This window comes from Atheta coriaria, unplaced genomic scaffold (genome assembly GCF_025399875.1).
Source record: "Atheta coriaria isolate IRGN ID8LTWV9N9 unplaced genomic scaffold, Caltech_Dcor_3.1 hic_scaffold_2_pilon, whole genome shotgun sequence".
In the NCBI taxonomy this organism is placed as follows: Eukaryota; Metazoa; Arthropoda; class Insecta; order Coleoptera; family Staphylinidae; genus Dalotia; species Dalotia coriaria.
The window spans coordinates 627,830-653,763 of record NW_027045444.1 but is presented as its reverse complement, the minus strand read 5'-3'; the positions used below and the strand labels follow the sequence as shown (position 1 = coordinate 653,763).

General features: G+C 31.6%; 2 protein-coding genes across 2 annotated transcripts; one reads left to right on the top strand and one right to left on the bottom strand.

The window, feature by feature from the left end:
• Nucleotides 1-4,898: 4,898 nt before the first annotated feature.
• galene (potassium two pore domain channel subfamily K member galene) lies at nucleotides 4,899-11,779 on the bottom strand. Its single transcript, XM_065316549.1, has 6 exons — nucleotides 11,640-11,779; nucleotides 10,394-11,568; nucleotides 10,091-10,340; nucleotides 6,402-6,630; nucleotides 5,604-6,334; nucleotides 4,899-5,537 (listed from the first exon to the last, which is right to left on the bottom strand). Exons 2-6 carry the CDS (start codon nucleotides 10,592-10,594, stop codon nucleotides 5,065-5,067), a joined length of 1,884 nt encoding a protein of 627 aa, XP_065172621.1. The 5' UTR covers nucleotides 10,595-11,568; nucleotides 11,640-11,779; the 3' UTR covers nucleotides 4,899-5,064.
• Nucleotides 8,791-10,137, top strand: LOC135802940 (pro-resilin-like). Its single transcript, XM_065316556.1, has 3 exons — nucleotides 8,791-9,027; nucleotides 9,087-9,487; nucleotides 9,538-10,137. The coding sequence occupies exons 1-3, from the start codon at nucleotides 9,015-9,017 to the stop codon at nucleotides 10,009-10,011; spliced, it is 888 nt and encodes a 295-aa protein (XP_065172628.1). The 5' UTR covers nucleotides 8,791-9,014; the 3' UTR covers nucleotides 10,012-10,137.
• Nucleotides 11,780-25,934: the final 14,155 nt, after the last annotated feature.

Here is a 25,934-nt window from a genome sequence, read left to right as displayed (position 1 = left end):
TCGCGCGTGCCGTAAAACTGAAAAATCTCTCATCGCGGCGAGCTTTGTTGGAAGCGCATCGAAGGCGGCCCAAAGCGTGCGGGCATATATTTAATTTTAGCTCACTAGATTTTACTCCACAAAGCGTCGAAAGCTTTGAAAGCTCGGAAAGCTTCGCTACGTTTTGTTATACTTTTAATCGTCTCAGTCTTACTGCTGATTCTAGTTTGTAGTCGTATGATCGCCGTCACAATTAGACTTAATGTATTTCTGTTTAATCCTACCATTGATTTGTTTGATTTTGATTCTAAACTTGAATCTAAAGCTTTATTTATAGACAGAATGAGAAATGATTTTGAAAAACGAAAAAAAAGTGAATTTTGTTTTAAAACGTTTGTAACTTATATAATTCTTAAGATATTTAATATGTTTTTATGTGTATTAATAAATACATTATTTATATTTTATATAACATTATTTTTCAGGTGATATTGGCTGTAATTAATTAATTATAGAGAATTAAACTCTTGATGAAACATTTGAGAACGTGCGAGTCTTAATGTACTTTATCGTTTAATAACTCTTAAACTAAGGAAGGTACAAACGTCAATTAAATTGCATTTTATATTACGTTTAATTATTTAAATAATCTATTTCTTAAATATAGATAACTTTTATTTTTTGATAGGTTAATGTAGGTTTAAATAAAAATTAACCAAAAAACTGAATTAATTTCTTATTTTGTTTTAAACTCCCTGTAGTTTTTAGTATTTATTTAATAATTAATATGTTTTGCAGTCAGTTGGTAGAGAAAATGTTTGTCTTTCACTCGAATTTTTGTTTTTAACTGTAGCATGCATGGTTAATTAATTATACGCAATTGAAAAATGTATGTTTCTGGTTTAATTTGTATAATGTGAAAACAAATATATGCAACTTTAAAGTCTAATAACTTATTAACTATTAAAGATATAAATGTAATATTAATTTTAAATGATAGTATTATTATTAGTCTATTTGTTTATGTAAAATTTATATTTAAATAATCAATTATTTACGTCTTAAATTAAATTTGAAAAATATTTTCAAATTTTTAAATTAAAAAATTCAATATTATTTTAATTTAATACTACACCCTACATAATATTGATTTTCAATATGAATATAAGGTATTTATTTATAAATAAATTATTCTTTTGTAATATGTTTGAAACAACTTTCTATCTTTAATACCATAAAAGTTATTCAACAAAAACAGTTTCGAAACTTCTTTTTACCTCTGATATGTGTTTTTCTGGCAATACCTCATTGTTTATTTAATTAATACACATCAAACTTTTACAACTTCTAGCCCATATTGTCCGTGGTCGATTCCCACGTAAATCAATCGGTGCTTCGACACGCTTTCAGCGTGGAAAGCTCGTGTCTTGCGGCGTTTTATTAGCACCCGGCGCTCAAAAATAACTCTCGACAAAATATTTGCGTAAGTGCAAAGTTTAAATATAAATTAAACACAAATGAAGTAAATGAAGCAATAAACGAAGGTAGATTAGTGCCGAGCGGGCGCGGCGCTAAAAATACGCCACGCTCGCCCGAAAGCTTTTATTTGTTTGCCGCGCGCGGCTTTTATTGCAAACACAATATATTCGCATCAGGAGGAGATTAAAATGTGTATCAAAACACGCGTAAACATATACAAATAGCGGCGGTATAATGAAGTGAAGCAATAAACAGTTTCGAAGGCAAACAAAAAGATAATGTGCACACGCAGCGAAAGCGCTGCCAACGAGCGCGAGTCGAAGGATGCGAAATAGTGTCACTGCTGGTGGCGAGCTAAAATATGACACGTCGTCAAATGACAGCTAGACTAATAAGTCTAGACCTATTCTTGCACAAAACGAACCTATTTCGGGTCTAGACTTATTTTCACGCTGAGAGAAAATTAATACTTTGACTTTGACATTTTATAAGTTGCAAAATAATGGAACTAGAAATCTAATTATAAAGTTATATAGAAGCAAGTTTAATTACTTTCCCAACACATATTATAATAATTATTATTGTAAGAAAAGTTTTGTCATGGCAGGCACTTAAAATAAATATAAAGTAATCGTCTGAAGTGGCGATGCAAACATCATCGTTGATTAATTGGAATTATTTCTTAATTACTCAGAAACTAATTAATATTTTTTATTTTTTCTTTCACTAGTCAATAGAGTATTAAATTCTTCATATTATCACAAAAAAATTTTAATGTTTGCATTGTTGTGTCAAAAGTTATAAACAATTTTATATCACTTTTTAAATTTTTACAAAATTCTATTTTAATTGTTTATTACAGTTAATTTAACCCAGCAATCATTAATTTTAATATGTAAATAAGTGTTGGTTTCATTTAAGATTTTGTTTATGCAAAAATATATGTTATTGGGCAAAGTGTTTACGAGTTATCCAATGAAAAGTATAACTATTACACTAATATTTACCCGCGCTCAGACCAGTAATATCAATAAAGTTAAACTTTGACTTTGACAAGCTATAACTCCCAAATTATTAGAGGTAGAAAGTTAGTTTAAAATCTATTAGAACGATACGTCAATTAACTAAGTAATACTACTTTATATTAAATGTTATAAACTAAAACTCAATAATTACAAGCGTTTTAGTAATCATTTATATTTTTGAAATTTTTAAAATTTGGTTTTATTGATTTTTAACACCTTGTAACTGAAAAACAATTTAATATAAACCAAAATTTTAATAAGAGTTAGTAACAAGAGTATTTGAGATTAGGTTAATTTACTTTTTGTATTATTTTATAATTTTTTAATTAAATTTTTAGTTAATTTTAAAGAATTCTACAAAAAAACATTTTTCCAAAAACACAAAAAGTTATTTATTGCCTAATTCTTCTCATAAACACACCTCCCAATAATAAATTTACTATAAGAAGATACATAATAAAATTATCTTTAAAACAAGCACCTCCAAATGTCTCCATCATTATTTACCCGTGAGTGACGCGTTTGCAAAGTTGTCGTCTGTGAATTCAAGTTTTGTCTCGGCCAGCTTACGCGTAAATCTTCATAATCATCGCGCCCGAATCGTAATTAATCATTAACTAATGAGCTGAATCTACTAAAACCTGAGCGCAACCTGGAGAAATTAACGATGCTGAACACGGTGCCGTGTTATTCGCACTTTTAACGCAACGAGCGAAAGCTCGGCACCAAGTGCTAAGCGAGGGGATGAGCACAAGGGGTGGCAAAACTTTCGAGCGGCGCTAAGCAGAATTATGTTTAATTATTGTTTAGAATGCGCACCCGCGCGCGCGCACGCAAAATTATTAATGGAGTTTTAATTAACTTGCTCGGAGGCGTTTGGGCGATCTTCAGGTGAGCGCCTAAAAAGAGGCTTGTTGCGAGAAAACTAATGAGACAAGAAATATAATTTTTTGTACGGTGAAAGACGATTTAATTTTCTACAAATCATAATAAAGATTAATTTTGTTAAATATTTTTTGAAAAAGTTATAAAAGTTTTAAATTTTTGTGATTTTTTGGGTAAAAATTTTGATTTTGTTGTTTTAAAGCTCTATAAGTTGGAAAATATTAGTGATACATATTTGTACTAAAATTATTATTAAAGTATATTTAATTTTCTTTCAACTACAGTTGCTTTGAAATAAATATCTTTATTTGTTCAAGAGTAAACAAGAAAATAAGTTTAAAAAACTTTTTTATTAAATTTTGTTTCATCTGCAACTTTAACACCCTGTAAAACAAATAATAATTAATGTATAAACCAAAACAAAAAACCAAATTAAACACTGTTTAATTACGTTTCATTACAAGCCTCAATTAATAATTTCGCCCGATCCGTTTAGGCGCAACATCCTTTTAAAAATTTTCCGCATTTTTCATCAAATTCCCCCCTTTGTCAAAACTCCAGCTCGCCCTTGCTGCGAGCGTAGGTGAAACGCTAATTACATTCGTTACGCTCGTTATCCTTATTATCCTTTCGGCGGCAAGGGCGGCGGCAGCGCATCGACGAATATATCATCATCACCGGCCGACACGCGAACACGTTCGTTTTCGACGTTTCGATGCGCACTCGGGACGACACTAAGTGGTAAATGGGCACTCACACCCCCATCACCCACCGCCCCTCTTGTTTCACCCTCCGATGTGTGTGCAGATTGAACTACTGCAATGAGTATGTTCGATGTTCGATGTTCGATTATTCAAAATCGAATATTTGTGCGACCTATTCGACGCGCCTGTGTTCTGTGAGATGTATCGCAATGAATTGATGTCCTGGCAGGATACGCGGTAGAAGGCTGTGTTGCAGGACGATACAGCCGACTAACGTTTGTTTACGATGATGGCGTGCACATCAAAGGCCATTAATCACGATTATTAATCACCGATCAACGGGAACGACCACAGACCGTGGCAGTCCTTCAACGGGGAGGTCCTGTGAAAGGATACATAATTTATTTTTTATATTGTATGCCTTTACAAGTGTGTTTTATTTGATTTTTTACAGTTTTTATTAGTTGCTAAATTTAAATTGTAAATTCCAGGGTAATTAAGGACTATCAAAGGATTATAAATATTAAGGGTAAAAGTATAGTTATCTAGGATTATTTTGCAATTTAATTCAAGTTTTTATCTTTTACGAATCCAAAGATATTTGAATTTAAAGTTTTTGATTTTTTACAGTTTTTATTAGTAACTAAATTTAAATTGTAAATTCCAGGATAATTAAGGACTATCAAAGGATTGTAAATATTGAAGATAAAAGTATGGCAATCTAGGATTATTTTGCAATTTAATTCAAGTTTTTATCTTTTTCAAATCCAAAGATATTTGAATTTAAAGTTTTTGATTTTTTTGAAAATTGATGAAAAACTTGAAATTTTTACTTTCAACGCAAATATTTATGTAAAATTTTTCTAAAACTAATTTTTTACCATGGTATGATATATATGAATAAATAATAAATAATCTCTAATTTGGTTCATCTTTGTATCTCTCTTGGTTCAAAAGTTATTCAAGTTCAAAAAATTTTTGAAATTCTTTTTCTAGTCATCGTCTTCATCTTCATCTTCTTCACTCTTAATAATCCCCAAAGTCTTGGCAACCCGCTTAACATTAGCAATAACCTCCTCTTGAACCAAATTAAAACTCATAGCTAGTAAAGCAATACCAAAAAGCAAATACAGCGAGCAAAACGCAATATTTTTCTTAAATTCTTCATTTTTAACCCGTTTAGCAGGCACAAAATCCCCAAACCCAATCGTGGTCAACGTAATAAAACAAAAATACGCTGCATCGAGATATTCCCATTCCTCCCAGTAACTGAACAGGAACGTACCAGCAAATATATAGCTTACTACTAAAAATACACACAACCAAATTGGTACAGGTTTGGTATGACTCCTCTGATCCATTCCATTGTCATCATCAAAGTAATCCAAATCAGATTCGTTGTCTAGATATTTCGTGGTATGGCGATAACCTAACGGGGACATTATCCTTGGACCTTGTATGTTTTCTAAGAAATAAATTTAAATAAAAATTAATTATTTTAAACTTTTTTGTTTAAATTTATAATTATTACGTTTTCTTCTCCTTTGACGATGTTCATCATTAATAGAACTACCAGCTGGTGATCCCTCTCGGGGTACCTCCAAAGTATTCTGATGTCTTTGCGGTGGCATAGAAGCACTCCTCAAATCATTATTCATTTGTACATCGTCATCATCATCCGAATCATAATCATCTTGATATCTTCTTCTTGGTGACCTATCTTCACTTCTGCCTTGTCTCCCAGGAGGATGTTTTAAGCTTCTTCTTTCTGTTCTATCAATGGTACCTCCTGGGCTAGGGTTATTAATATTAGATCCAGCTATATTTCCTCTTCGTCCTCGGGGTTCAACAATTTTTGGTCTTCTTTCTTCAAAAGTCAAACCTGGTAATTGTCCTTGGAGCTCACCTTCATCCACAACATATCTATTAGTGACTATTTTTATACTGGACATTACAGATGGGTCTACCAGGTTTTGGCGTGGTCTACGTCTGTCTAAGGAACCACCTCGAGCTTGGATTGCTTCCATTCTGGCTGCGGAACGATCTCTACCTAGATTAGGTCGAAAGTTGGAGAATTCATCATCTTGGGTGGCAGTTCTCATTCGTGGTAGGCTTTGACCACGTTTGTAATGGTTCATATGCATGTCGTTATGATATCGCAGTTCTGATTCTGAGTAGGATGATGCAAATGCACTATCTGCGGAACGTGTGGAGGTACGGCCACGTTTTATTGATGTATTTCTGGATCTGTTTGATCTGTTTCTAAAAAGGCACAAAAATAAACAATTTTTAGTTATTTTTACATCTAAATATATTTCTAGGGGTATACCCTTGTTGACCTCTGATGGTACCCCGTGTAGATCTTCCTCTCCCTCGGTTTTTCTTAGGTTTCCTGGTGCAAACGTAGCAACATACTTTCCAATACAGAAAACGAAATGAAGTTGCCATGATATCGCCAATATTTGAGAGACATAGAAGCATTAATGGTATGCCCAGAATAGCATAGAATATGGTAACTACTTTGCCCCAATCGGTTTTTGGTGCAATATGACCATAACCTGCAAATATTAAAAAATACAAAAATTTTACAATTAAAAAATTAATTGCGGGTAAACAAATCATTCCAGAGAAGTTGTAAGTGTCATAAATCATCTATTATTAGTTGTAGTTTTAGTTGTAATTCATTTTAATTAAATAGAGGTCATAGAAACAAAATGGCTGACTGCCAAAAAGGTTTAGTAAGAATGAACGTGCATAGTTTAAAATCGTTGAGTTCTTTGAATTGAATTTACAGAAAAGTAGTAGAGATACTAAGTTGATTTAAAAAACATTTTAATTAACAACTAATTTAGTATTTGTAGCCATTAAATTATAAAATTATTATTAATAATGTCAAATTTATAGAGAATTTAAAAATAAAAAACATTTGGTTCAAAATATTTTAAACTCAAACAAAAAAATTTCTTTCTTTTTCTGTTCGCAAATAAATAATCCAATTTCTCAAAAGCAGCATGAATATTATACACAATTACACTAAGTTTCATTCAAAATTTGTCTGATTTGTCTCACATTGTAAGTTATGAAAGAACACGCTCTCAAAGTTCAAACTCTTAAATAAATTCAAGCAATCTGTAAAGTACATAAAACACACAGTTTAACTTGAAAAAACTAGCAAGTTTCACGCGTTCGCTGCTAGTTTTTCGTTATTTTCCTCCAATTTCTTACTGGCAAGCACGTTCGAACAGTTCGAAATTAATGGCTTTACAATTAAACGCAATTAAAACTTTTCCGATTGATTAATGCCTTCTTTCCGCGGCGCAGAATTGCGCAACCAGCAAACGTCTTGCAACTTTTATCATGATTTCTAGCTTATTTGACCGCACTAAAAATGCGTCATCGTCGTTTAATTAAAGCTTAGTTCAATGACACATTGCTAACGTAACATTGGCCCGCGTATTATTTACACAAAGCCTAATGATGTAAGGTTATTGCAGCGTAACCTTGCAAGATTCGCAAGATTTTTAAGTGCTAGCCATTTATAATTCTGCAAACAAGTTCCGCAAAATTGTAATAATAATAGAGGGTCATTGGAAGTGACTTTTGTATGGGGAATAGACTAATTGAATAGGAAGTAACCGTGAAGAGTTGTAAACTTTAAAAGTATAATAAATGATGCAAATTTAAAGTAAAACATGAAAAAAACTCAAAAATTTTTGTTTTTAAAGATTTTACCTCAAAAATACATAAAATAAATACAAAAATTAAAGAGTTAATTAAGTAATTAGCAAATTAATTAATTTTGAAGCATTTATTTGTTTTTAAACCAAGTGTTGTTGATAAAAACTAATTGTGATCAGTGAAAGTGCTTTCAAAACATAACCAACATCTTTTTATATTTGGACTTCTGACTAGTCTGTTTTGTTTTGTTTTTCACACTGGCCTTATATAAAAATTAATTAAATTATGTGCGTAACTCGTAATGCAATAATGCACTCATGTGGAACATGATACAAAACAGACAGATGTTACACTAAACAGAAATTCAACACATACACAAAATAATACTAAAATTCGGAAGCTGTTTAACTAAATTAATAACCAGCATAAAATGTGTAGGTTCAATAATCATATGGAAATGGAATGAGAAGGTTTGGAAAGTCCACAACAACTCTACATCTTGCTTAAGACGCGCAGACGTTTTATATTCTGATAACTTTCGCTTTCAATTTCGCCTCTCGGCTGCATTACAATGTGTTTTGTAAGCCGTTGTAAAATTGGTATGATCCATGTATATGTATAAACTTGACCTACTTAAGACTCTCAAAACGTGAACAGAATGAAGAATGATGACCTTGTGCAGACAAAATTTGCACAGTAATAAATTAATACAAACCACTTCTTCCTTCTGTAATAATCTGTATAATCTGTATGTTGATGTAACATTCGAGTAATTTAGGGAATTTCCAAACGAAAATAAACCAATTTTACGTAAGTGTAATTGTAACACATGATCAATTTAACTCCACAGTTTAACTTACACAGTTTAATTAACAGAATACGGTTGTAAGGTGAGAATGCATTTTAAAAAGTTAATAAGATATTAACTGTTGAAGTGGAGGTAAGTGGAGAATAAGAATCATGCGAAGAGTGTGGAAGGTACGAGTATATATATCTTGTTATTGTGACATCGATTCGTATTATGTAATTGACGTCCGTGCGGTATACTTCACCAAAGTGCGCTCGAAAGGAAAACCGTCATCGACATAACGACCTACTCGTACAACAAATCGTAAAACCGCTTAAATTATTTCCAAATCACAAAACACAAAAATCCGACCAAAGCAGTGGAAGTGAACGTAATCAAAATTAATTCGTCAGTTTAAATTCGGCCGCGTTAGTGCACGGAATGATATAATATCGTGCTACGTTTAAATTCACAACAATGTTTGATAAAGGTTGGTTGTATTTTTATTTCCATTGCGTTCCATTTGTGTTAATTGTGTTTATTGTGCAGGTTTGATTATTGTGTTGATTTGTACATCGGTTTTGTGCGAAGATAAAAAATGGGTTTGGGAGAAAAATTCACGAAATGCTAAGTTAAGAGATGCGGATGATTTGAAAGGATCGCCGAGATATGAAATTTTCGAACCGGAAGGCGGTGATTTTGACTATGACCGTCCACAACGCCCACATCAGAATTATCCGGGTAATCGGCCCAATTACAGACCACCTTTTGGAGGTCCAGGACCACAGAGACCTCCATTCGGAGGAAATTTAGGAGGACCAGGCGGTTATTATCCTAATCAAAACGTGGATCCTGGTTTTAATGGATTGGGAGGACGTCCGCCTTTCAAAAGATTCGATACTTGCTCATGTACAGAAAAATTCAACTGTCAAAGCCCTGGATTATCATATGTAAGTCTTTTATTTAAAAAATGAACATAACCTCATTTTATATCCATTAGGGACATTGTGACGTTGGTAAATCTTATTGTTGTTACAATAAACACGGTCAAGTTGATATAGGACCCTCACCATCACGACCAATTCAATCCCCAGCTAATGGTGTCTTAGTAGGACCATCAAATGGAGGTGATATAGGTTATGGTCAATATGGCGGACGACCAGACTATGACCGTTTGGATTACAACCGTCCTAATTATCGTCCCGGGTACAATTCAAGACCAGGAAGACCACAGGGTGTTTTGGTAGGACCAGGAGGTCCTACAGGTATTATAGGAAGACCTGGAGGAGTAAGACCCTTGTATGGGTCTTCAAATGGTGTTTTAGTTGGACCTGGAGGTCCCTATGACCGCCCATATGGCGGACAAGGTGGTTTTAACCGTCCACCAGCTGGTATAGGTTTATTTGGTCGCTCAGCCCAAAATGACAGCGAGGATGATGAAAAAAACAGTAAAAAAGACAAAAGGGATGTTTAATTGTTTAAAACACATTTTAAAACCAAAGTATCTAAGATTTATCATGTAAATAATTTATTGTTAGTTTATATAAACTTACCGATTGTCGTGATGACAATAATAGAATAAAACAAAGCCCCAGCAAGACTCCATTGAACATTCTTGGTGTCTTCATCGCCGTCCCAGCCATCTTTGGTGATGGCTTTCAGTAAAGCCGTTTCGAAGTCTTTTAAACGCACAGTGACAGATTTGGTGAACTCGTCCTCTTTTAGATAGTATGAACCTGTCGTGGTCAACTTCCACAACTCGTCGGTGATGTTAAATCGGATTTTACTGATATTTTTCTTTACCTTAAATAAAACGAGTGAATTTTTGATGGTGTAAGTAGTTGGTGTGGATGTACTTCGATTTCGTTCTCGGCCTCGAGGTGTTGGAAGGTGACAGCGCCAAGAATGCAATAGCTGACGACCATCGAGACCAGTGTAATGTGCGAAAATAGAAACGTGATGGTTTTCCAGGTGTAGCGCAGACAGGTGCCGCAGGCGCTCGGCTTACTCGCAGCCTGCATTTCCGGATCGTAGTAATAACTCGCCGAACGCGACATTTCCGGGGCGATTCCCTCAATTCCACAACTCACAATCCGTTAAACTTTGCTTTCTAACTTTGGCACCTTTAACTTTCAGTTTAATACCAACTTTAACTCGGTAACTTCCACTTGAGTTTTATACAATTTCCGTTGGTGTATTTCTTGTACACGTTTAAACTTTTTGAGATTTCCGTTTGGAATCTTTGATTTTATTCGGTTATTCGTTTAATCATTGATTATTTTATGTTTTAGCTTTATTTTAAATGTTTTATTTGCATTTATTTTATTACATTTAGATAATTTCGTAATGTGTTTGGTAGAGGAAAACAACACGCGAATAAATTTAACCGCGCGCGTCGGGATTTCTGTTTATTGAATATCGGCGAACGACTTGAAACGACTTTTCAAAGTCTCTTTTCGCGTGCGTGGCGCGGAACGTGGTGAGGAAGAGTACGGGGCATGTAACTGGTGGGCTATTTTTACATCGTTTTGTAAATAGAAACATTCGGGAGTCGGGAGAGTTTTCGCTTTCCGCACGAAATTTGTAAACGTAAACGCATTGAGCGATGAATGAAATATTTATCAAGTGAAAGGACTAGTGACCTCTTCAGATATTAATCCAAAGCTTATACTGCAGTGTAGGAAGTTCAAGTGAAAGTATTAGTGACATCTTTAGATATTTTTCTGAAGTTTATAAAGCAGTGTGAAGAGTTTTTGCTAAAATTACAGAAAACTATAATAATTTTCACAGTTTTCTGTAAATCAACTTATTTTGTTTTGATAAAGAAGATTTCTACAAAGAAAAAGAATTGAAATAAAAATAAAGTTTTCTTCTGCATTAGATCAATTTTTAAAGATTTTTTTTGCAGAAAATATTTGCGTAACTCATAAAACTTGTGGTCAATATTAATGCGGAACCACCTCGGGTTCCTCATGAGTATTTGACCTGGGATTATCTCTCGCCACACGCATAGTGCCCTGCTCACCACACTCTACAAAATAAAAAAACAACATTTTTAAGACTTAATCGAAAATTTTACTTTAATATTATTAAGTCTGTTACCCGGCGGAGCCGCTTCAAGTACAGGTACTTTACACTCGCATTCATCTCCATTGGAATTAGTATACTCGTAGGTGGCACTGGCGACATTAGGAACACTCTTGCGAAAAACTCCTGGATAACCTCCATAACCTGGGTAATCAAGACCAAAGCCGAGATATCCTTCGGAAAGAGAAACCATGGCGACGACTAAAGCAATAATAGCGAACTTCATTGTTGTTGTTGTTGTTGTTAGTGTTGTGGATGGATGCAGATAGAACTGAGAATTGGTTTCACATTTTATTTTGAATTTATTCTCGACGTTTATCTTGTGTTGTACTAATGATGCATAGATTAAAATCAATTGTGCGGATTGGTAATATTGAACGGATGATTAAAATTCACTACAAAGGAAATAAAACGCATCATTATAAACGGAATAAACTTAGTGTTAAATTGATAACAAATATTTAATTAATTTCAATTTAAATTTATTGCAAAATGTAAGAAAAGTAAATTTTAAAATGTATATTGTATAATAATTTATTTTTATGTAATGAATTTTAGCCCAGTCATTTGGTAGTTTTGCCTAGAAAATAGTGCGGGATTGTTGAAAATTGGTATTCATATAGATTTCGAGGTGCTCTTTACGAATTTAAACTTTGCCACCTCGTATCTTGTGCGCTCACGCCACCATCTTGAAAAAATGGTGTCAAAAAACAGTTTTTTAACCATATCTCCTTTCCGACTCATTTTACGATAAATATATCTATATAATAAATTAAACTAGAGAAAATTTCCTATAATTTATGTAAGTACCTTTTTCTTGTAAAATTAATAGTTTTAACGTACGGGCGCCGCAAAGTCTACTTCAACATTCGTTTTTGACAGAAACTCATTTCCATATTACCATGAGGTAGAGTACGTGGCGCGCTTGTTTTTTTATCGTGGTATTTCCAGTAGGCCTAATCCACACGCACTATTCCAAAATTTAATGGATTATCTTCAGATTCGCGATGGACCAGGTGTGGTGCGTTAATTGTATTCAGGACCGATCGAAATATCACAGGTAAACTTTTCTGCCATACTATCCGCGATGGGATTATCGTTTTCAATGCTATCTTGGTTCTCGAGTTCATCGTACGTGTGCTCGAAAACGGTAATCGTATCTTCCTCTTCATCGCTATCTTGTGATGGAACTTGCGAATTATCACAGGTACCACTGCAATTTGTACAGATAACGGAGCACTTCAATCCAGCCTTTCTGCAGCCGCAGGCTTTCTGACATCCCTTTTTGCATTTGCAAGATATTAGTTTTAACAATGTTTCGGGAGCTGGGGGCTCAAGTGTGGTGACAGGAATAAGCCCATTCTTGTTTCTTTTCCATCCCCATTGTTCTGCATTTAGTTCATTCCCATACTAGTTAACTTGGTGATGAGTTCTGAACGAATGTTGTCGGGCTGCTGCTTCAGTTGGTGGTAGCGATGCAATATTAAATTTATTTTTGTATGCTGATTTGAGAAGCTGGCATATCTATAGATGTTTGAAGACATATTTTGCATAGTTTTCACATCACTGTAACTGTATAATTTAAGAAGGAAGAATTTGCCAGCTGTAGCAATGATATCTGTACCAGCCTTTGGGTTTTTAAATACCTGGATAACTTCGTTTAAATCTGGATTTTTGCGGAGTACATTAATACACTTTAATTTTCCTTGATGAAAGAGTGCAGATGTTGTATCACAGCCACTAAAAGCGTGTGTTTTTGTTAAATGAATAAAAATTATATTAATTATGATAATTTCGAATTTTTTAACAAAACTTGTCTTGAACAGGCTTAAAATAAATTCTAAAAAAATATTTGCATTGAAATTCTGTTTTATTCCATTTTTCTTTCGAAATAAACTAAAGTTGATACATGCTTTACTCCCAAAACCAAAAAAAAAAGGATAAAATTGATTAAATAAATAAATATAAAAAAAAGTGATTATACCAGCCGAATACTAATTAAATCAAAATTAATTAGAAATATTAATTTTTATGTAATGAAGATTTGCTTTCTTTTAAGAAAAAAGTTGCTGGATTGCTTTAAATTAACATAAACATAAAAAATATACTTTTAGGAGTATTTTTTATATACTCTCAGAAAATATATCATAATACAACATTATTTGTTTATCAACGATATCTCGACGCTTATTCATATGCCACCATACGCGGGTCATTATCCATGCATCCTAAAACACAAATATAAAACGTTATTTCACTTAATTAAGTTCTACTTAATAAAATAGTTACCCATTGTAGCAGGTTCCGGTGCAGGAACAACAACAGGAGCCGTGCATACGCATTGATCGCCATTTGAGTTGGTGTAATCATAGGTGGAGCTGGCGTCGTTTTTGCGATAAGGATAAAGAGGATAACCATAACCTGGATAACCAATAGCAATACTTCCTCCGAAGTACCCTTCGGAAAGGGCAACCATGGCAATGACTAAAGCAAGAATAGCGAACTTCATTGTTGGTATTGTTGTTGGTGTTGTTGGGTGCAGACAAAACTGTGAACCTTCAGAACAATTTGTGTTGTATTTATACTCCTGAGATTAATCTTTTTTGTTTAAATGTTGAAAATTTATATGGTGCGTTTCCGTGACACCGAATGCATCAACAAGTTATCTGTATAAGTAATAAAATAATTCATAAATACTTATGCAATTTAATAATTAAAATCCGGGGTGTAGTATTTCGTGTTTAAATTTATTATCGGATGTAATAAATATTTTTAGTTGTATTTTTTTTAATTGGTGTTTTATATTAAATAAAAATGGTTGTTTGTAAAGTAGGTTTACGATCGAGATGTTTACGTGATAACGTCTTATTGGTGATATAAGTTTTGTTTGTTGCAATTGTTGTAACACTTCACTTGCACTTCACATTTTGTTTTACTGTTAGGCTCCCCGCACACTACAAACTTTTTATCGGCCGATAAAACATTCAACGAAAACTTAACCGCACGAGAAAATCTCCATTCGTTTGTATGCCGCTAGAGTGAGAGAGACGGAAGATCGGTCAACTCACTCGAACGCTATGACTGGCACGGAATGACTGGCAGCGCTCGAGATGAGACGGGAGATCGGTCCGTCTCTCTCTGGTTATAACGAGAGGGGGGTCGGAATGACTGGCAGCGCTCGAGATGAGACGGGAGATCGGTCCGTCTCTCTCTCGTTATAACGAGAGGGGGGTATACCTGCGATCGACCTCGCTCGTGACACAGTTTCTGAACAGGTCACCCGTAAAACGATTTTAAAGACGTTATCACGTCAAAAGCTAAAAATTACTAAAATTTATTAATAATTTATATATTTAGCTCACAATAAAGAAAATATTATATTTACCCACCATAATATAAATAATAATCATTAAAAAGCAATAAAAAAAGATGTTATTTTAGAATTTTTAGATTTTCCGAGATTCTTCTTATAAATACGGGAATACTGATAAAGATATTAAAATGATTTACATTGTGATAAATATTATATTAAATTACCTATAAAACCACGTATACCATTTAAATTTTCTTTTAAACAATTGGTTGAACTAGGGGTTAAACTTACAACCCTCGTACATAATCATGCCAAAGTATACCTACTCAAGATGTTGAGTAAAGATACTTTAATAAATGCTTTACTTGATAGTATAAATAATTTTGTTAAATTTAGTCTCTTTTTTTATATTTGAATTTTGCCTGCACCCGGAAAATTTCTTTATATTAATGTTAACTTTAATGGGCTGTAACTCATAAACCTATTATCCATTTATATCAATTTAAAAAACAAAAAATAACGTGCTTAATTAGGAGTCTACAAATGTTTAACAAATAATTGTAACGTTTGTTTAAATTAGTTAAAAATCACCTTGAAGTCAAAGTTTTTTTTCATTAACTTTGAGGTTTAAATTTTATTCCAAAAATCATCAGTACGTTCACAAAGAATCCCTAATTCATATTAAAAACTATTTTTAGCTAAAAACTACTTAGTTATTTTTTTTATGAATTTTTAAAAACTAATTTGTACAATTTCAGTATTAAAAATTACATCAAATATAAAATTTTGAATAAAATAGATGTATTCTTTAATTTTACATTGATACTAGCCTTTAAACATTTAAAAAATATTCAAAAACGCTGTATATATCAATATTTCCATTTAGCGTATAAACCCAGACATTTCCGCATTCCATAGTAAAAACATAGTAAGAGTTCTTGGAATTTTGTCTGCCTAGGGGAATTTATGAATGGCTGCCGCAAAACTAGGTCAGCGTGGCTGCCAACCTAAATAGTTTTATTTCATTGAACAAATTGGCAATATTCTGGTTACATTGTTGGTAATGCACAAAGTGTCAAGTCCCTAATAATATAAGTCACCAGATCGAAATTTGACAGTTTAGCGCGGAAGAACGACAGATGTAAACAAACAACGATTTTCTTCAATCAAACATACTTGTTTTGCTCTATTGTGTTTGCACTCATAAAAACTAATTACAGATATTTCATAATAGTGAGTAGTGTTAATTTGGTAGATCATTTTAAAGCATCAACTTTATATTTGGAAATTTTTGAATTTGCTTCAGTGTTTACATAGATTTAAACATTAAACACTTAAACATACAATTTGAAGGTATGTAGCAACAAGGATAATAATAAATTCAAAACTTTGCGGAATTTTTAATTTGTTTATTTCATTATATTAGACGTGGAATTCTGCTAATTATCTGTGTTTATAATTAAAATACCAAATAAATCTAAGGTGCGCTTTGGGTTGCCGCAATTTAGGGGCACATTTCAAACTCATTGGCGCGGTTCTACACTTCTATCTACACTTATTGTTTATAGCACTTATTATTGGTTAATGAAATATGCAGCTCTTTTACACATTGAAACCATGGTCCATATCATTAATAATAATAATCAGCTAATTTCAAATTTACGTTTCCAAAATAAAGTTTCTGCTATACACATTCAATATTCTGTTGCTTCAAGTTGTGGGCAGGGATTATGTAGCACTAAACCAGCTACAGCAAAGCCAGTTATAAATAAATAATGAAGAACAACTTCAAATTGCATTTTCAGCAACCGAAAATGTGCTGTTACTTTTTAATCTCTTAGCAAATTTTGTGTTTCTATTACAAAACTCAATTTTTCCATTTATTTTTACCGAAATTTAAAAAAATATGCTGCTTATTAGAGAATTCGGTCAAAGAGAAACTCAATTATAACCAGCATTTTTAATTTACTGCCACAAGATGCCACATTAAGACTGAAACTTTCAATGCCTATTCAAAATTCTACGATTTTAGTGCAAAATTCAATTTTAAATAGAAAAATTGTTCAACAAAATGAACAAATAAAAACTAATAAAATTAAAAAAATTGATTTGATGAAGTTTGATGAATGTCGGTCCCAAAAAAAAATCAAAATTTTAATACTTCCAATTAGGTGTGATTTTTTTTATCAATTCTGGCCAATTACCAACAATAACTGCTTTATAAATTATTAAAATTATATTAACATTAACATATTTATAGTTTAAATTTAAATATATAGAAAAAAGCAGTTTTAGGAGCACTTTTCATATATTTTCAGAAAATTAAAAACTAACACCATTAGCTTCACTTCCTAACATATATGAAAACACAACATTATTTTGCTCATTTACAGATGACGCTTGCGAGTTGCATCATACACTACGCGTGCACCATCATCGTCATCGCATTCTAAAACACAAACATAAAATTAATTAATTTCAACTTAATTCATTTCAATTTAATAAAATAATTAAAATTATTACCCAGTGGAGCAGGTTCAGGTGCAGGAACGGTGCATACGCATTGGTCGCCTTTGGAATTGGTGTACTCGTAGGTGTTGCCAACGGCAGTCTTGCGATAAGGATAATAACCTGGATAACCATAAGCTGGATAACCAATGGCAAAACTTCCTCCGATGTACCCTTCGGAAACGGCAACCATGGCAACGACCAAAGCAAGAATAGCGAACTTCATTGTTGTTGTTGGTGGCGTTGGGTGCAGACAAAACTGTAAATCCTATAAGCAATTCACACCGTATTTATACCTTAAAAAAAAGAAATTAAAAATCTTTTTGCGTTTTACTGTTGTCACTTTATATGTGCATATGCATATCAATTAAATCAAACGCAGCGTATAGTATACTGTATAAGCCATAAAATAAGACATAAATTATATATTTCAATCCGTTTTAATTTTAATTTTATTTCTTTGATAAAATAATATATAAAGAAACTAGCTTTAACCCGCGGCTTCGCTCGCGAATATCAAAAATAATGAAGTTGCTTCCGTACGCGTCTGTAGTCACACAAAAAGTAACACTGAAGTTGAATGGCGGGAAGTTTAAAATGGCTGAAAGTATAGTCTATGGAAGTATAGTATACAGTCTCCATAGTGTAGTCAATTGGATTTGATGTTGACGTAGCTGTCGGTAATACAGTGTGATAATACAGTGTGATGGTACTGTAGTACTTAGGTTTGAGCTTCATTGCTGGAATGCTAGATGGTGTTAAAGTAGTCAAATAGCCAGATGCAGAAGTATTATTTGCTAAACAATTTATTTATTTTATTTAAAAAATATTTCTTTTTATTAAATAAAAAGTAGCCAATAACCATTGGGGGACCACTAAGAATATGTGTACAAATTTTCATGATGATCGGTTAAGTAGTTTTTGCGTGAAAGTGTAACAAACATCAGGACTCGCATTTATAATATTAGTAGGGATTGTCTTCAACTATTTTTTTTATCTTTTATTTCTTTGCTTTTTTTCTTATTTTCTGTGTAAAAATGATATTTTTTCCTATTTTTGGAATTTGTATTTGCAAATTAAATTATACTGATTTGTTAACAACGTAATAAACGTCTTGTATGAAATCAGTTCGTGTTGTAGGAGTTTGCGCTGGCGTTCGTTATTTTTTACGCGTGATAAATAAAAACAAACGATTTTGACAGGTCAAAATAAATAAAAATGTACTTTATATGTTTCACTTAATTGTATTTCAAGTACGAATAGCTGTCAGCAAATTATCACTGGAATAAATTGCTTCTTCACGGTTTTATAATTTTTATTTTGAGAAATATAGAAATTTGTTATCAATGGCCACGGAGCATCAGCACGATATAAAGTAGCAATTCCAGAAAATATATTTTATGTTCAATTTAGTTTTTGATTAATAACTAACTTTAATTATATTTTTCTCGGCTTAAAATCTTTCTTCTTTTGCATCAATTAAGACTTTAAAACTAATTCATCCTCTATTAGCGTATGATTTAACTAGAAACCAAGAAAAAACAGAACTCTTCATAAAATAAAAATATATTTCAGTCCAGCGCCACGAGATGTCAGCGTAAAAATAAATAGAAAACTTTATTCAAATTGATAGAATAGCTTTGAATAACCGACACTAGATGGCACAAGAAAATGAAAATTTACGAATTTTGAAAATTATCTAAAATTTTCTTTATTAATTTATTTAATAAATACGAATATATTTCAACAATTTTATATAATTTTTATTATATGTTCTTCTACCCAAGTTTTCAAATACAAGAAAATATATCAATAAAATTTAACAAAATCTTATAAAAATCTACTTCCATCAAAACAATCATGTTATTTTGTTATCTATCAGAAATAAAATGCATATAATAATAACAATAAACCACATTTTCTGTATCCACAATGAAGACAATCAAATTCGAATTAATTTCCGCACGTTTAATTGCAATAATAGCGGTTTTCCGGCCATGCGTAATGCGATTCCTACGTGTCACTCATCCGCAACGCTGCACATGATAAAACGCATAACTCATCGCATTTTATATTGAATCTCACGAACAACACATTAAACGACGTCAACAATCAGAAAGCGCGCACACGCGTACGCGATTAGCATTTCAAAGCACTTTCCGTGCATTTGCAATCAAGCATCGTGCATTATTTGCTTAAAATGTTGTAAATAATTACTTTGAAATATATGTAAAGCGTGTTTGCAACGAGCTGCGAGACGTTAAAGTCCAAAACTTCAAGGTGGAATGCTTTTTTTCAGTCTACACGTTTGACTGGGTAATTTTTTAATTTCTCTGGTTAAAATAACGCAGATTTATTTACCGCAAACCATAAGAGAATAAATAATTACTATCGTTTATGTGTATGATTTTTGGTTTTATTTATTTATTTATTAATATTTAGAGGAATTTTGCAAATATAATTACTGGCGTGATTTGCAAATTGTTAGGTAATTAATATTGATTCGACTTGTCGAGGAGGTAGTTCTCCTGGTTTCAGCAATTGAACGTTGTCATTGGAATATTTTTGAGTGGTATTTACTCCGCACGTGTAAGTACATGTAAGGAGAACATGTAATTGACATTGACATGGCAAGATTTGGACTTGAAGTGTATCAAAACTGGTTTATTACTAAAATGAAACATAAAACTTTTATTTTTCTTTAATTTTATAACAAAAATATTTTTTTTCGAGTTTTCCCGCGGTTTTGAGACACAGTAAACGTAGTATTTTAATCACGAATGGTCAAGGCCGTGACTAAAGTACTTTAGTAATGGGTTTTAGTCACGGGGTGGATCTTTTGAAAGATATATTTTAATAAAATCTAAAAAATATAGATTATTATTCATTTTATTTAAAAATCAAACATTTCTTGATATAATTTTTGTTCAAAACATTATAAACGCAGTATTTTAATTAAATTTATTGTATTATTATATTAGTTACTAGCTTTTGTCCGCGACTTCGTCTTGGTAGTGTTTAATAAAAATGTAATTTGTTTTTACTCTTTTGTTCTAGACATAGTATTAGGGTGTCCGTTATTTCCCAAAATGGATTTTATTTTTCAGACGCCCCCAAAACTTTTAGATTTTGACCTAAAAAAAATATGAGACCCATTTCAGCCCTTAAAAATGATATTAAACCGTGCCTAAATTATAATCCTTTTCCCATTTAAATAACATGGGATTTCCTGACGTTTTGCCTTTAATTTTTTATCTCCAAAGTAAATAAACCTACAGCTTCGACAAAGACATATTCTAATGCAAAATTTTACCCTCTACAAAAAAGATCTCTTTAGTTTTTTGCTTAAACACATTCCTGTAAAAGTTATTTGCGATTAAAGTTATACACATAGTTTATAATCTCATTTACAGCAAATTCTAACTGCGCCACCTATAATCAATTGATCGAAACTAGAGTTTAAGTTACAATAATCGCGTATCGACAACGCGACTTAATCTTTGAATAACTTTTACAGGGTTGATTTTATCGAAAAAAGTATTCGGACCTTTTTTGTAGAGCGTAAAATTTCCAACAAAATATGTTCCAGCGGTATTTTTAGCTATATTTGTTCCGATAAAAAAAAATAACTGTAAAAAGTGCAAAAATCCCATGTTATTTAAATGGGAAAAGGATTATGATTTAGGCACGGTTTAATATCAATTTTAAGGGCTGAAATGGGTCTCATATTTTTTTTTAGGTCAAAATCTAAAAGTTTGGGGGGCGTCTGAAAAATAAAATCCATTTTGGGAAATAACGGACACCCTACATAGTATGTGTCAATTCTATCAATAAGATTCGCAATTTTATTTTAAAGAAATTAATTATATAAAGAATTGCTAATAATGCACTTCAGCGCGCCATCTCGGATTCAACTATTTAACTATAACTATGATTGAATCTCAATGCCAACTTTAATCCTATAGAAAAATGCTGTTTTTAGGGTTTTCCCGGCAATTATTCGAATTTTTCTCGCCGTAAAAACCATCTTTGGACTTTAACACACATTTTGTCAAAAGAATTAGCTAAATTAGTCTAGGCGTTGTTGAGTTATGCGCTTACCAACAAATTTTGCGATTCATTTTTATATTATAGATGTACAAATACCAAAATTTGAATGTATATTGATGTTTTTAATGTTGTCCATGGCAATTATCATATCATTAAGCTGGTGGACAAAAAGTGGAATGAACTTGAGACATCAATGGCCAACGAATTAACAAACAACAAAATTGTAGAACTAATAATACTAATTTAGGAAATATAATCGAAAATAAAGTGCAAGGATGAAAGGAAGTCGCTATTAATTAGTTTAAGTTATTTTTCAAAGTTTTTTCCATGTTACAATAAAAAATAACTTGATGACATTGAATAAAATAATGTAACTTTGATTATTAATTACAAGAAAACTGATTATTGAAGGTAAATCGATTAATTAACTTATAAAAATGAACAAAATATCAAAAAATGAAAAATTTTTACTGCTTTTTAAAATTCTTTTAGTAAAAATAATTTTTAAAATAAAATTTGGCTATGAATATATTTTTAGCCGATGTTTTCTATAAAATTAAGTTGTTTTCTTAAACTTACATTATTTAAATCTCCTTAAGTTATGCGATTGATACGTGTTTTGACAAAATTTCCCGCCGATGAAAAATAAAGCAATTAGGCGATGACTAGTCGAAAATATTGACACATCATGTGCAATAGTTGACATTGCGACTTGCAACCAGTCAATTAACAAGTTATTAATTGCCACTCGCCATCAACATGCAATCGAAAACATTTTCATTCGATGACAATTTCATTTTTATTGCTTTTCACCGTTTTTTTTCATTCAAACGTTTATTTAAATTGCATTCGCATTGCAGCAATTACAATAAAGATTTGACGTCAACCTTTGCATGCTTATATTAAGTATTATTTTAAGAATTGAATAACAGGAAAATGTTACGAAATGCACTTTTATCGAATTATCTTGGAAATAATAAAATAAAATAAAATAAAATAAAAATGTTACGCAAGTCGTAAATATTAGAATAGTTTGGAGTTTCGACATTGTTAAACGTTTAGCTATTACTTAACAATTAGTTAAATTACGTGCGTTATGATGTGATGGTCGTCTCATTACCTTCGATTCCGAAAACTGATTGCGCGCTGCGACGCGACGCGCCGATCGATTTACATTCGTGTTTGGAAAAGTATTGAATTTCTCGACGCACAATTCGATTAACTAATATAATCTAATGCAATCCGATCAAGTTATATCGTTACGTACAATTAGTTTCATATAGTTTATTTGCTTAGAGTAATTATATAGCCACGGTCAGTTAACTAAGTGATGATTATAATTAGTTTAGTTAAAAACAATTATAATATCATGAAATATTCTTTAGAAATTTTTTGAAAAAATGTTTTTTGGTGAATTTTTTGCAACATGATGCAAACTATCGCCATTCACATCTAAATTATGTAACTATGTATGTTTGAATGTGCATAAAAACTTTCATCCCTTATTTAACACCCTTAAAGTTACATTTTTGCAACCAAACTTTACAAGATTACTCACTGAACAAATCGGAAGATTACCTGTAAATTTCACCAATTTCTGTCCAGCCGTTTTGGTGTACTTGAGGAACATACATACACACATTCATTATACATCATGTAGATTAAATTAGATACATTTTTATGTTCAAATTTTATGTTTAATTGTGTTAAATCAACGTTTTAAGTAAAATTTCAATTATTTACACTTGTGCAAACTTTAATTGTTTATAACTTTTTGCACACTAACCGAATCTATAAAAATTTTATGCAATCCATGTAGAATTTAATACTGATTAATGCTACCAAAAATCACAATTCTATTCTTTGTAGTTTTCTTATAATTTACAAAAAACTAACTTCATGTTTCATTCTTGTGGTATCTAAAAGTGCTTTGACTATATTAATGTACTTATTCCATTTGTATGTGCGTTAGTCGTATATTACGTACTAGTAGATACATGAGAATATGACTACATGAATAGTGTACTCGTAGTGAGTATATGCCAATCGCAATAGATAGATGGAATTATAGTAATCGTGTCGATCGAACGATAAAAATTACAATTCAATCAGCGCCGGCAGCCGCACGGTGTACGATTGACCCCGTAAACCGTAAGTCCGTAAGCGATTATATAACAAGCCACTCGGTATTGTAATACATAATTGTTTCAACAATTTGTACGAATCAAATACTTACGAGTACATGTATCAGAACGTGTATTATTCATTTGCAGAGTGCTGAGTCAAATTAAAAGGATGGATGACTTTAAAATGAAATATTAGAAAAAATATTGAAGATGGAATAATTGTTGATGTTGGAGTAATTGAATTGTGTTATTTTGTATATAATAAATTATTTTTTGGTGATTTTTGTTATTTAGTGGCCAAATTACAGCAAAAATAGCAAAAAAAAGCAAAATTTATATTTTTTTATTAAATTAACTTTAAATTCGAATTAAATAAAAATTTATAAAGGAACCATTATTTGAATTAAGGTAATTGATTGAGTAATTAATTGTTTGTTAATAGCAAAAATAAGATTAATATTAATTAAATAAATTAACGGTTAAATCACAAATATAAGAACTAAAGACTTTGAATTCCCCAAAAATTTTCTTCAAACTTTGAATCCGAATTATTCAAAAATCGTTAGAGATAAATTAATTTTTTTGACGGTAATTAATAATATATTTAATTGGTAACGTTTCATAAAATTTTTATTAAATTATACAGAGTGTTGTAGAAAATACATCAAAAATATCAAAATGAAACCCACAAATAAAATTTCAAGAACTATTCATCATTGTGTTCAATTTTAAAGCTTAATAATAAATAAACCAGACTAGATAACTCATATTTGTTAATACCAACATTCAAAATGATTAATTGTTAACATGTCATACAATTTTCATGATAATATACCAAGTGTTACAGAAATTCTAACAAATTTAACAAAAAAATCAATAAATCATTCAATTTCCCAATAAAAACCAAATAAACCAGATTGAATATAAGAAATCTAATATTGTTATTGCTTAATTTTGTATGTTTTATATAACTATGTCTGCCTAATCCCTGAATATCTAATAACCGAATGTTATTTACGTGTCGTATGATATTTGCATGTTACCTCACAACTTCCGCTGCTACATAATGCTCGAGCGATTCAAACAAGTTGTGACTGTCTCTGATATTTTTGGCTGTGAATATTTCTAGTTGTGGATTTTATTCGTATAAGCCATTGATTACGTTTTTGGTATGGTCCGAGTCATTCGACTTCATTACAGTTTCCGCCCGGTCTGCGATTACGTGCGCTTTTTCGCTTCATTAGACGCAACATCCGCATAGATGACCATTTCCTATAATCATGGATCATAACTCTCTGATAAGCAAAACACATAAATTGAAATTTTTGTTAATTATAATAATAAATCATCAATGAGTACGAGTGGAGAGTACGAGTAAATCAAGGAAATGTTAAATGATTATCGAAATTAATCAAAAAAGTTTATTTTTGGTTTTTTTATTATAACTTTTAAAACACTCGGTATATTTTTATTATTTTTTCATACAATGATTAACAATTAACCAATTTATACATTTTTCATCGAAAAAATTATTTAGCTCCTTTGATTCATGGTTTATTTATCCACAAAGTTGATACAAATTATTATTTGGAATTGAAAATTCAGAATTATCAATATTTTAGTTTTTTTACTATAACTTTTACAACATTCAACATATTTCAATAAAAATTATACAGATTATTAAGAAGTTATTATTCTATAAATAGTAGTTTACAAAATTTGTTTTTGTTAATTAGTTTGTTTGTTATTGCAAATTAAAGTTGTATTTAATTTTATGTCACCACAAAAGTGAGAAATTTATGTTTTATTTTGTTAAAAATGATATAAATACTAAAAACTGAATATTTGTTAACAATATTTTCACACTTTGATAATAATTAACTACTCTACAATCGACAATTATCAAAAATTCATTTTTATAATTACTTCGTCTATAATTCACCTTTAAAGTTGTTTTTATCTCTTTCATTAAAAAAATAACTATTTTTAGATTTTCTCTATAATTTTTTCTAACTTTCTATTCTTCTCCATACTCTACGTATGCAACAATGCAAATCCATTTCCGACTTAAGTCACCCGCGCGTCTTTGTCAGCGGTCTACGTGTCCTCGGTCGCATCGCCCACCAATTAGTTCCTGCTTATGATTGCCGTGCGATTATCCGGCGTGGTGAACTCATTAATGCACAATCTGGTCGAAAATTTCCACTCCAAGACCCAATGACGTTGATAATCACGAATTGAGTCGAATTAACAGCGATTTGTAGTGGCGACGCCGGCGTTTGCGGGCGCGAGTGCGACGATTCGTATCTGCGG